The 12,883-nt window shown below is 37.8% G+C and overlaps 1 protein-coding gene across 1 annotated transcript; it reads left to right on the forward strand.

Moving 5' to 3' along the window:
• The first annotated feature begins 232 nt into the window (after positions 1-232).
• On the forward strand, positions 233-11,385 carry LOC108681403 (G-protein coupled receptor Mth2-like). Its single transcript, XM_018170424.2, has 10 exons — positions 233-2,185; positions 3,429-3,712; positions 4,075-4,153; positions 5,492-5,670; positions 5,936-6,086; positions 6,399-6,488; positions 6,876-6,957; positions 7,932-8,068; positions 8,551-8,703; positions 9,314-11,385. The coding sequence occupies exons 1-10, from the start codon at positions 1,101-1,103 to the stop codon at positions 9,450-9,452; spliced, it is 2,379 nt and encodes a 792-aa protein (XP_018025913.1). The 5' UTR covers positions 233-1,100; the 3' UTR covers positions 9,453-11,385.
• The last annotated feature ends 1,498 nt before the right edge of the window (positions 11,386-12,883 follow it).

The raw sequence follows: 12,883 nt of genomic DNA on the forward strand, positions 1-12,883 counted from the left end.
ATGATGATTGAAATGAATTTGTAACCCCGATACAATTCTGCGTTAGCAGACATCAGCAACACAATTGAGGTAGGATAACTTATGAGAAGGAGAGTGCAGCAGCGTACGTAGCTAGCGACTGCTTCTGGATCCTCGCTTCTTACGTAAAACTACTAAAGTTTACAGTTTTTATAAATAATACAATGATAATTGTTTATCTTTATTACTTGTTGCTTCAATTTTGCCAGCATATGGACATGAACTGTCATATAATTCTATAATACGTAGTTATTTAATTATGAACAAATTCAGTTTTAATTGTTCATACTAATATTCTAGTTTATTCTCTCAAACAAGGAACAAAAGATGTACGATAGAAAACCAAGATCAATGAACTTGAAGTGATGAAATTTTCGAAATCAAGGAGAATTTATTTAAAATTAGATTCATTATTGATGGTGTCGATATTGCTAACATCGTCTCATGAATCTCATTCATTCAAATTGGAGCCAAAAATAAGAACTGAGTCTCACAATATAAGCATTACTGGTGAATTAATTCCAAGTCAAATTTATTTCTTTTACCGAAATGGACACATTGCAAGTCAGCATCTCTCTGCTTCGCAATTCCAAGCATCTAATGAAGCCTTCAAAGAGCGTAAAATTGATCGTATACGAGATAATGAAAAAACCGAATATATTAGTATGTTTCCGCCAACGAGGGCAGTTGAAGAAAAAGCGTCCAATAAAAAAACTCTTAGAAAACGAGGACTCACCATCGAAGATGCACAATCTCAGGAGAATCTTGACTCGCCGAAAATTTTATTTTCGAACGATGTGAACGTAACCCGTCGGTTATCAGATGTGAGTGATGTGAAAGAACAACTCTACCCACTCACTGGAATTTTGAATTTAAGTACAAACTCAAGTATAAATCTTCCCAAACCCCAAACCTCTGCGCTTACACGGGACGGTGTGGTCACTACCAACCCCGTTCAAATTGGCAACAAAACGAACGACTTGAGTGACGCATACAGTGGAACTTCAGATGCGCTCAAATACGTGAATTTTTCACTAGTCAATCTCGCTTAAATAACATTAAGGAAGTGCAAGTGTCCGAAAATGCACATTAGCATCCTGCGTCTCAACGGAAATGTTTGCTCGCCGACCGATGTGGCCCCTATTGACGTTTTAATCCGACCTATCAACAATGACATTGTTTCTATCAGGGAATCAAACTTCGGGGCTGTGAAGGTGGAGGAGTTAAAATGTAGTTATCCAAGCGAGGTTTTGCTCATGTCTGAAAAAGATTATATAATGTTGCTGTCAGGGAATATTAGACACGAAGTTTATAATACTCTGATATCGTCGGACCAATACTGCCTTGAATACATCCAGCACTCAAATAACATGACAGAATGGGTGGCCATGGCCTGTGTGAAACCTCCTTTTGTACAAAAATGTTGTTCTGATGGATATTTATTCGATGTACAAAATCTGCAATGTGTAGAAGACTTGAAGAACTTTGAAATCAGACCGGGAGTTTACGAGGTCTCAGAGAAATCTATTTTTCAACCTCCAATCATAATAGATGACGAAGCTATATCCAGTTTAGGCACAGATTTCACCTCGCGAAAAGGCTTTCCTACATGCTCTGAGGGCGAAAAGTTGTTTGAACTAAAAATAGGAAATTATTCCAGTAATAACATTGAATTATTGCATTATCTTCATGAAGTGAAGCTTTTCGTTGATCACAACAACTTCTCACTCCAAAAGTACTATAATAAAAATGAGTTTTGCGTTGATGGACCTCTACCTGAATACGATGAAAATAAGGATTTTTACTCAGCGGTATTTTGCTACGATGATCCTCAGGTTTTGCACCACGATAGATGCACCAAAAAGAATAAGCACTGCATAAGGAAATGTTGTCCTACTAACGAAATCATCGACATGGTATCAATTGGCTGCAAAAGTCCTATGTCGTACCGCTACCTCTACCAACCGACTTTCTACCAGTCGTCATGGTACGACCACATGGTTCCTGTGAACAAAGCTATCCCCTACGAGGTAGTTTTTGGGGAGCCTCTCTGCTATCCTGTTGAATCTCATGAAGAATTTTATTTACTAGACGATGGCACGGTGTATATTCCAGCCATACAGCAGCTCTTCACATCGGAGAACTACTGCGTCGATGTCAGACAAGGGTGAGGGCCTTTTGGGAGGTTCAGTTTTCTTTTGGTTGTTGTACAGTACAATAGTTTGAATAGGAAGTACTGTGAAGAATCATTGGATAAAGATACGCTGAATGAGGAGCTTTTATCATTTGACATGAATCTACCATGTCTTTGAAGAAACGTTGAATGGTCACGATTTTCAATATTTATATGAATGAATAATAATTGACTAACATTAAACCTATCTGAATTAACGATGCTCGCAACGAGTTGGAATTAAAAAATTTGAAAGTCCTCTTTTCAACGTGTTGGCTTCTTGAGTTCAGATGACAACTAACAATAATTGTATATTAATGCTATTAGCTGATTTGTTTTTAAATTTTATAATGAGCATTCATCTTCTTAAAAGACTGTGTTGAAACAATAAATAAAATAGTACCAGTTACTCTTATATATCTATCTAAAAATAATGTTCTGGCTAGATAAACACAACTAATTCTAACCTTTCCTGAGCTCTACTATTGACTCCGGTCCTGACGAAGGAGGACCTCTGTTATGCTTGAGCTTGCAGAGCCCCAGCGCAAATTACAGGATCGCACTGACCTTGAATGTCGTGTATTCAGGCCAGCCTTGAACACCGCGCTTTGCTCCAGACACGCAAACTTCGCATACAAAAATACAGATAATGTTCAATATAAAGACAGGGATTTTATTACAGAAATATTACAAAGATTATTCGGATTGTTTCCTCGAGTTCCATATCATGAAGATTTTTGCGCCCATCACTGCACAGAAAATCACATGTCGACCAAAAATGTGTATATTATTTAGATTAAAATTTAGTGTACACGAATGGAAGAGATTGCTTCTATTTTTCAAAATATATTTGAATAGAGTTTTTCTCTCATACTCTATGTTTATACTATGATCCTTTCACTATCCATTGGCATATATCGTCCTTCCGTAGTGCAATTAGTTGATGTTGTGACTCTTCCGCTATTAATGCGGCTGTTATGATAATTACATTTCCCTTTAAGAACTTAAGCCCGGCTGATATAAAAATATTTTCATACGCTAGATGGATGGAGAAATGTTGCCTAATCCCGATGGATGCCTAGATTGTCATCCATTTACTAATCCAGTTTTCATTATTAATGGAGGCAAATAATATTTTCACGATCTTCTGTAACTTCAACCATGCAGTACTCTTCATATATTCTTAGATTGTAAGTTTGAGGGACCTGAGTGTACGATCATAACCCTTTCTTCGCAGATACGTCAACCAAACAGATGTGGTTGTGCACTACTGTCCACTGAAGGGTCGTGACACGTGCTGGAGGTTGCGTGTGACACTTTATCCCGTGACAATGGGCGTGTCGTGCGTGTTCCTCATGTGCACGTTGATCCTGTACAAGGTCGTGCCCGAGCTCAGGGTGAACATCAGCGGCAAGAGCTTCGTGTCGCACGTCTTCTCGTTACTCGTCACTTTCATCTGCTTCCTCGTCATCGTCGTTACCAAACTCAGCGACCGCAGCACGGTTCTCTGCCAGGTTGCTGGTGCGTAGCTATATAGATTATCACGATAAAATGTTTTAAAAGAAGGGGGTTAAAGGTCCGTTTTAGCTGAAGTGCTATAATATATTACTCATAATCTACTGAGCTTTTCATGTATAATATCTGTAAAGCATTGTTGAGACAAATGTATTGAAAAATATTGCTTTGGTTTTATTTGGCTCAGGTAATTCGTCTAGATCAAACTAGGCGATCAATTTATGTTTTTAATGGGAACAAAATATCTATGTATAATCAAACTTCGGATGTTCAATTGCTCTTTAGCAGTTGATGAGAGTTCTTTTTCAACTCCTAAATTGGATTAAATATTGCTTGTAAGCTTTCTTATTATTCAATACGTTGTGCAGCTTTCCTGTTGCAGTACAGCTACCTGGCGACTTTCTTCTGGCTCAACGGAATGTGCTTCGAGATGTGGTACAGAATACGGTCAGTATACTGTTAACTATTACTAATGTGCCGTGAGATATGGTTAAGAATACAGTGAGTACATCAGTTAAGTAGTAAGAATATTTCCATGAAATTTGTTACCCAATATACCCAGTACATAAGTGAAGAATGTTTGCTGGAATCTCGGTAAATGCAGTCAATAAGATAAAAGAATTAAAATAATAGTAGACGCTGAGCTCGCATCGTTAAGATCGTGAGAACGAGACAGCCCCATTCATGACGTTCATCCTACATCGGTACCTAAACTTCAATACTGTTACAAGTTTTCGTTGAATTTCGTTTCCGTTGAATTTGCATTCGCGAAGAAACTGTTCATTTAAAATCGCGAATGAAATTCTCAATGTCGTCCTTCGTGCTGCTAAATAACATGGCATCAATAGGTTGAATTCCGCCCCTCAAATAGGAGCGCTAAGTGGTGTACAGCAACTAACCTTTTCAAGCTGCTAAAGAGCCAAACCTGACTATGTGGGATATGCTCTAGGTGCAGAAAACAGTGCGTGCATCAGTTTAGTATGAGAGATGTGCATGGAGATGTTGTGCTGCAGATATGATGTTGTTTAGTTAACTATTCAACTACAGATTAGAAAGGTAGGATGTATGAGGTGCATGTAACGCTAAATTTCACGTCTACCAGCACCCGCCCCTTTTCTAGATGTTAGACTAACAACGACGAGCACCATAAATAACAGGAAGAGATGTATTTGACGTGATGCAGAAAGCGGTGGGAACTTGTGCTAACTTTGTTGAACGCACTTTACTTGTATTGATTGTGATTCAAAATTTCAAGTGATCGATGTTATATCATGCAACCTCGATGCAAAGACCGTGTCAAAGTTACATGATTGCAAAAGAAAACATCCTCGTACCAATATGAGTATCTGATTCTTTTTCGTCAGTGATTTTCCACTATGTAACGTCAACACAAAGCTTCTACAAAGCACGATGATGACGCCCGTTGCGTCACAATAATTTACTCTATCAAAAAAATGTTTTTTAGCGCATTTTCTCATTTATGGAAAAAATGCACTATTGTGCTCGCCATGTCTGTCCGTCATTCTGTCCATCTGTCTGTCCGTCCGTGACTTTACGTTTTCGTCGACGAGAAAATGCGCTCTCTGTCACTCACTGCGGTGAGTACAGAGTTATATATTTTTAGCGCATTTTTTCATTTAGGGAAAAAATGCACTATTGTGCTCGCCATGTCCGTCTGTCTGTCCGTTCGTCCGTCTGTCCGTGACCTCAAGTTTTCGTCGACGAGAAAATGCGCTCTCTGTCACTCACTGCTGTGAGTACTGAGTTATATTTTTCAAATTACAGTTTCCTACCAACGCAGTCATCCTCACCGTCGGAAGCGCGCCACAAATACAAGCTGTACTCCGTGTACGGCTGGGGGGTGCCTGCCCTGATCACCGCTGTCACCGCCGTCGTCCACTTCACCGTCTCCCAGGAGTCCAAGCTCGCCCCCAACTTCGGCAACCCGTACTGCTGGTTCAGAGGTTTACATCTGATTTTGCTAGTGTATTGTGTGTTGCCTCTGAATTCATCAGTTAAAATTATAACAGTTTTTAGGTTCATGATTGGCGCTGTCTTTCCTGTTTTTATTTTTAGCCACTCTGTGCTGGCTTCGGTTGGGCTATCCATCATAAAGATGTATGAGGATATTGTGCTGAAATGTAAACGTCTTGGAAATTGAATTTAGTGTATCCTTAATACTCAGGAAATCAAAAGCAAAAGGGAGAACAATTTCCATGTTTTTTTTAGATGAGCCCGCAACATGGCTGTACTTCAGTGGTATCGTAATGCTGCTGTGTACGACGAATATCTTCTTCTTCACTGACCTGGCAAAGATTTCAGTGATGCAGTGTTTGGGCAGTTCGCTGATACACGTGTCGCGGCAGCAGCATATGGAGAGGTGAACCATTTCCTTTCCGAATGTTAATTTCTTCTCGAGCGGTGAAATGTTCTTTAACCCATCATGAACTTTCTTAATAACATAATTGTTCGATCTCGAAATAATTTTTACTTTCCATGTAAATATAGTTTCGTGTTTGGCGGTTTGAAACAAAATAGTTGTATCGCAATGTGTAAATTTTTCATCTTTGTATTTTAGATTTACTTGATGAAAGTCAATGAAACCTATTTTATTGAGTTTTACTTTAAAATATGCAATTCAAATTAGTGCCGAGCAGTATTTGGATCAAAATGTGGAATGATTTTTTTTCAGGATCATGCTGTGCCTGAAACTATTCATCGTCATGTGGGTGACGTGGGTGTTTGAGGAGATTTCATACGCCGAAGGATCTTTCTGCAAATGGTAAGTCTTTTTATAAATCCTATCGTAAATTTGGTGAAATTTATTGAATTATTCAATTGGATTGATAGATTCTCTTTGTCTTCGTGAATTTCACGAAACAAAGTGAAATTTGTTCGCGCCTCGTTTGACGGACGAATTGTTTCAAAATGTGTTCTTGAATCTGTTGGGAATCTTTTAGCAACATTTTCGTACTGGCAACTATAACCTAAGAGGCGTTACGTTAAATTTGGATTTTGTTAGGATTCGGTAATGGAAGCTGGAAGAAAATGTGATAGAAGTATAAAATGCACAGTAGTCTGATTGATTTCTCGAAATATGTTTTAAATATCCACTTTAACTCATGATTACTCCAAGAAATAGAAGGGACTTATAATGTTTTTTTTCCAGGATTACAACGGACTTGATCAATATCCTGAGAGGCCCTCTCATCTTCTTTTCTCTTGTCTCCACAAAAAGTGTAATGAGCAAGGTGAGGTAAATTGTTAGCATTTCTCTAATATATTTTATCAATGCAACATTTTCGCTAGATTTGGAGTTTAGTTTTGTAAGTCTTGCCGAACCTCTAGTTCATTCTTCATATGTCGGCTGCGGAGGACATACTAGGAGCAGGAACAAATTTTGGTGAGCTTTTATTTTTTAACTGTCGTGCTGAAGGACTTCATGGATTATGTTTAGTAATTTCCTCTGTCTACAGCTGAATGTCAGCATGTACGAATATTGTAGACAAATTTGATACCTTGTCGCAATAAACACTACGTATGTACAGTTTTCTTCCAGAAACGTGTTTTTACAGTAATAGAAAAAAAACTTTTGGATGACGCGCATTTTCGATTATTCTTGACTTAGATAAGCGCTGCGCCTTAGAGCTTCCTAAATGTTCCGCAGCAATAGACCTCAATTTTAATTGGTCAACCTTTAAGTGCAGCTTGTGGGAAATGGTATACGCTGATTGCAATTACTTTATTTCATTTCTACCTCTACTTTAATAATTAATACCGTCCCCTTTAACAGCTTCGTCGTTGACCAAAATGCTCAAAAATGCTGAAGTTATGATACCCTCACACTAATCACGTTGACTTATTTTCTCTATATACAGTACATTCTGCAAGCTATTCACATTTTTTACATGATTTTTTTCAGTCAACTTTTATAGAATCGTTTTCTTTCTATTGTCATCTCCCCCCAACGGTGGTAGCTATTAAGTTATTGGCAATTTCTCTTATGTTTATCAAATTTCAAGCAAAATAGCAATGATCTCTATCATATATATAATCATAAGCCTATTTTAACCCTATCTTCAATTATGGTGAATCTTTGCGTCTAAATTAAAAAGAAACTACCCTTTAAATTGCCTCATTTATTGAGTTAAATTATAATTAATGAGTCGCCTTATTTATTCGTAAATACTTTATTTTCGTAACAAATAATGTGCCGTAATCGTAGCTGAAGGCGAAGGCAGAGGAGTTGAGTGTGTGTGCGTGCGGGCAGCGCCAGCAGTTCTCACAGAGCGCGCTGTCAAAGGGCCCCGCTGCCGCCTCTTCAGAACGCAGGGTCTCAACACTGGCATTGACTCGAGCCAGGTTGTCATCTTGACCATAATGATTATAACCATAATAAGCTTAATTTAAATGGGAATAATATCAATGAGAATAGTGGAAATATTTATTCGTACGGCTAATTATGGTTTGTTGCTAAGAAACGAAACATATTTCTGTGGATTGAGTGTTAAAATATATCATATTCACTAGCCCGTGGTATATTTTATGTATAAATTAATAATATTGATTTATTAGCTCTGGTAATTTCTTTATTTGTGGTCAGGAATGATTTATACCTATTCTGATTATTGTTCCTGATTCAAATCCTGTACAAGTATCAGGTTGAACTCAAGTATGTGGCTAAGATGTTACTCTTTGCGAGTTCAGTAACCATAAATCCCACTTGGAATCGAAAAATTCCATGCAAAAATTCCATTAGATTTTTTAATAGTGAGATTATATTCAGGTTTTAAGCTAGTTTTTGATAATGTAATGCAAATTGTCAATCAGTATAATTTGAGCAGGAAATTTTCAGCGGGCTTCCTTCCCACTGAATCCGGGTCGCACAACAGCCTCACGTCCGTGAAAACCCAGGAAACTTCCATCGACCCAAAATCCGACTCCTCGTTTAACGAATCCTCGTCGGACAGCTGTCGCCGTGAGAGCTTCGAGTTGAGGTAAAAATAAAAGAAGAAGACAGCGTGCGACATTAATTAAATCTTAAATTTGCGAAGAGATATTTTTTCTCAAGGTGATGGCATCTCTGGGGCGTTACTGCCAACACTTTCGAGTCCATGCGACAAGAATTTATTGTAAAAACTTAACAAGTGATTCGTTTTTTGTTTGGTTGTGTAAGTCACGCACAATATGTGTTTTATGCTTGTGTAGTTGGGGATTTATTTGATATAAATAAAATTAGATTTATTTGATATGAATTTGCTGATTTGCCTTAAATAAACATGATCACTCTACATCTTCATAGCATACTCGTATAAGCTGCCATTAACGTTAACCTCCGTCTTGCTGCTTCTCAGCTAGACAATATTTGTAGATGTGTTAATTTTCTTGTAATTTTCTTTGATTTTAAACAACCTTATATGAGACTCCGTCTGAAATATTACATTTCAGCCAACATTATATGATTTATGCCCTTTGAATAATGAAGTTTTTCATCTCTATATTTCTGTTATTTCTGTATGCCATGGTTCAGGCTTGCGTTCATTTCTTTGCACTTTAATCCTTCACTTTCCCTAAACACAAGCTCAACGCTTAGTTCCTCTGCCGCAGTTGTTCGGGTGCTTGTGCATCAGAGCCTCCAGCGTCACTCGGCCTAGGGAGTCGCTCTGAATCTCCTCCGCCCTTTGCGCCACCGGCTTCTGTGGTTCCTGAAGAAGGCGTAGCGTCTGCCGTTCCTCATATAGAATGAGGTCGGACAGAGCCAATGCGGAGGCAGCCAGGGTTTTTGCACTTACGCTGCGTAACGCAGGGTAAAGGCAACCTGGTAAAATGATTTAGTCATCGTTCAACTCGTGGCGCCATACCCTCGATCTCAATCTTTCAATGATTGTTAATTAAACTCTAATAAATTTCATCCGCGATGCTCAAAATTAAGTGCCATCATTCACTTATTCATTGTTTAAGTACATCTCCTTGATATAGAGTTCAACACTAATATGCTGCTAAGCTTTTTGCATCGAAATTGAGATCAAATGTTGATCTAACTGAAATCATGAAACCTTTGCTCGATAATCGAGTCGTCAACGAATAACGAATGTGATTAGATTCAGAGGAAGTTAGTGTGGTCTCCATTTTATTACATGTGTTTATGGAACATTCATTAGCTGGACGGTTTTAACCATGCTTGCAATCTATACAATATTAGATAAAATATTGTTATTTTTTCAAACAACTGTATTACACCTACAAAACTAGCAGACAATCCTTCTGATCGATAAAATAACTGAAAATTATTTCCGATGTCTTATTTTCAGACTATCTCATACGGGACCAGTTAATTGATGCATGCGTTTCCAGACTCGCGTCTCTATTGCTTGCTTATTAATTAAGAGAACCCGGCCTGTACTCCTGACCTGCAGTGTTCATAAGTGGACGAACCTACAAAAAGAATCAACCTACAGAGAAACGTGTTCCTTATCATTAACTCGGTCACACATAGCAACCAAGTCGATCGGTCGTACACACTACACATTTCTTCTCTTTCTAATGTCAGATCGCAACCCCATCTGTTTAGAACTTTAAGATCAACGTTCAAAGTACGATTCTTTTAATCTAAGTCGATGCCTATACATGTATTATTTGAAGAGAACCATTTGCTGTTTAGTGAATACGAGTAAACGAGAGACGTCTGCAAACAAAGTTTAAAAAATTTGAGGGACCGAAGTGGGACGAGGATAAAATATCAGCGACAGTGGTGTGTTGTGTTTTATATTTACAAGAGTATTGTTTGCTATTATTATTATCTAAAAGATCGTATTTCCATTTGTTATCGTAAATATATTCATATGAACTTTATGAGTACTAAGATCCAAATGCTATACAACTAAAATAGCAATTGCTGCAGAATGGCAACGAAATTTACCGGTTCTTCGGTTCTGCTTTGCAAAAAAAGTTCCGAGAAACGTAAACTAGAAGAATGTTAGAATGAAATAATGTCACTACCACCAAATTAATTTGCATCCAAGTGTTCCAGTATGAAAATATTTTTATAATAAGATATTAAAGAAAAAATAATAAATTGCGCATGGTTTGCTCGAACCGGAAAGATCTGTAATGATCTGTAAAATATTATCTATATTCGCCTTCCATTATAGTTCTAATAATACGAGTTTTGAACGGTGACTTATGATCTTGTGATCTTGTGATGAGTTTAGGACTTCGTAGTCCACGGTCACGCTGATGCGCGCCGCCTTCGTCGTCCACCGTCTCCGAGTCGTCGCTAGGCAGGTCTCGACCTATTTTCAAAAAAACCTACTGAAACCTTCAAAGTCATGTAATTCTGTGCCAAAATATTATGAGTTATACAGAAACATTTTCAAGTTATAGTTCCCTTATCTTACCTGAAATATTTTCAAAAATATTTTAAAGTTATTCTTCCCTTACTTTACCTAAACCAGATGCTGGAGGTTCGGAGGTTCACCATGAAGAAGCTTGATTCAGTGGACGATTCATTATACTCATGCCTGAATCAGCGTTCAAATCCCACGAATCCAGAATGTACGTTGTGATGAGATGTCCGACATACAGGTTTATTGATTTCTTTGTAGATCATTAGAGTTTTATGTGTTTGGCAATCAGCCATAAATTTGTTATTTTTTTAAGAAGTAATCATTTAATTAAATGATTTTATTTTCTTTTCCTCGATATCTTCATCATTATATATGCTGTCAGTCATTCAGGATTAAAATAAGTCAACAGCTGTGATAGATTATCTTGATTCTTAACTAAATCGATTAGTTTTATTACAAGTCTGTGTGATAATTGCTGGACGCATCTCTTCGTGACAACTAATATACTAAAATATTTTATAATAATATAATTTCCTTATTGCGATAAATTTGTATTACACACAATATTCATATAATATTGGACTTCGAAACAGTTATGAATAGCTTCACAATTATTTACCCTTTGCCCTCTCATTTTCAACAGCAAATGATTTTAAACCGCACAATTCCTGCCCTTCAAAGCTCCGATCGTGAGGCTCATATATACCGTCCCCAGCGGGAGAACATTTATTGGTGCCTTCAATGAAATCCAGGGTACATTGTTTCCATGAATATATATTTTGAGCTCTTTTTAAACCGTATCCACTGTCACACGCTTCGTTAATTTTTTTCTAAAAAAAAAGTTATTTAACCACGAGTTGGCGTCTCCTTGTTAATGCACTCACGGGACATTATGAGTTGTTTAGTTTTTATTGAAAATTTCAATTATTTTCCTCCAAAAATTCATTATAAATTTCATAGATCTGCAGTGCTGGTGTACTTAAAAAAACTAGTTGTTATGAAACTCACTTTCATTTTAAAAACCTTTATTTATAAGGACGCGAAATTGTCCCTCGAGACATGTTTTGACTTTACAAACCTGAAGAGCAAAATTCTGTGATCCTTTCAGTTACATTCTGGTCCTCATTCTGGTCGCTTTTATGTCGACTTATTCACCTTGAATCCGCAAACAGCATCGGTTTACACTTAAATTTGAGCTTTTACGAGTGTATTTTAACGGAGAAAAAGTGTTATAAAGAATAGCGAGCTCTACATTAGTCACAAAATCGAAACTTTTTCAGACATTAAATTATCTTGAAATGGCTGTGCAGTACAAAAAAGATAGGATAGTGAAGAGCTGTGGCAGGACTGGCAGGTATCGAGAATCAACAGGGTCTGTGTACGCATAAATGAGAAGGACGCCTGTCTCAGCCTGGAGGTGATCTATGGTGGTCGTCAAATTTAGGCAGCCTGTGGCAAGCAAGGCTCTATGATAGGTTCGATTTGGCCTGTATTAAGGTTCACGATGACAGTACAAGAAGTAACAAGGTACCAGACGCGGCTGGGTAGTTTAGTATTGGATGCGTGATGGTCTTGTTTTGGGTCGTAGCATAGTATCATTCCGTTCATTCGTGGAGAAGCCCTTTAGTATACGCAATTTGCCGTTTTGTTAACAGTGATTTTGACGTGAGGGGATTATGCCATGCATGGACTCTTAGGATTTCGGGATTTTCATTTAGGAATATGTTGATTTCAGATTGTGGCGTAAGGATGACTTTGAGGCTGATGAGCTACTGGGGCGATGAGTGTATCAGAGAACTTGCCTGAGCAGCTGCCAACTTCTTGGCAGTGG

The sequence above is a fragment of the Hyalella azteca genome, unplaced genomic scaffold, assembly GCF_000764305.2.
Source record: "Hyalella azteca isolate HAZT.00-mixed unplaced genomic scaffold, Hazt_2.0.2 contig12913, whole genome shotgun sequence".
Taxonomy (NCBI): Eukaryota; Metazoa; Arthropoda; class Malacostraca; order Amphipoda; family Hyalellidae; genus Hyalella; species Hyalella azteca.

Bases quoted from the DNA above. Each gene is read 5' to 3' on its own strand.
- LOC108681403 (XM_018170424.2), top strand. From the start codon at position 1,101: ATGCACATTAGCATCCTGCGTCTCAACGGAAATGTTTGCTCGCCGACC. The intron at 6,087-6,398 runs GTGAACCATTTC...ATTTTTTTTCAG, and splicing joins CGGCAGCAGCATATGGAGAG to GATCATGCTGTGCCTGAAAC. The intron at 8,069-8,550 runs GTTGTCATCTTG...TAATTTGAGCAG, and splicing joins CTGGCATTGACTCGAGCCAG to GAAATTTTCAGCGGGCTTCC.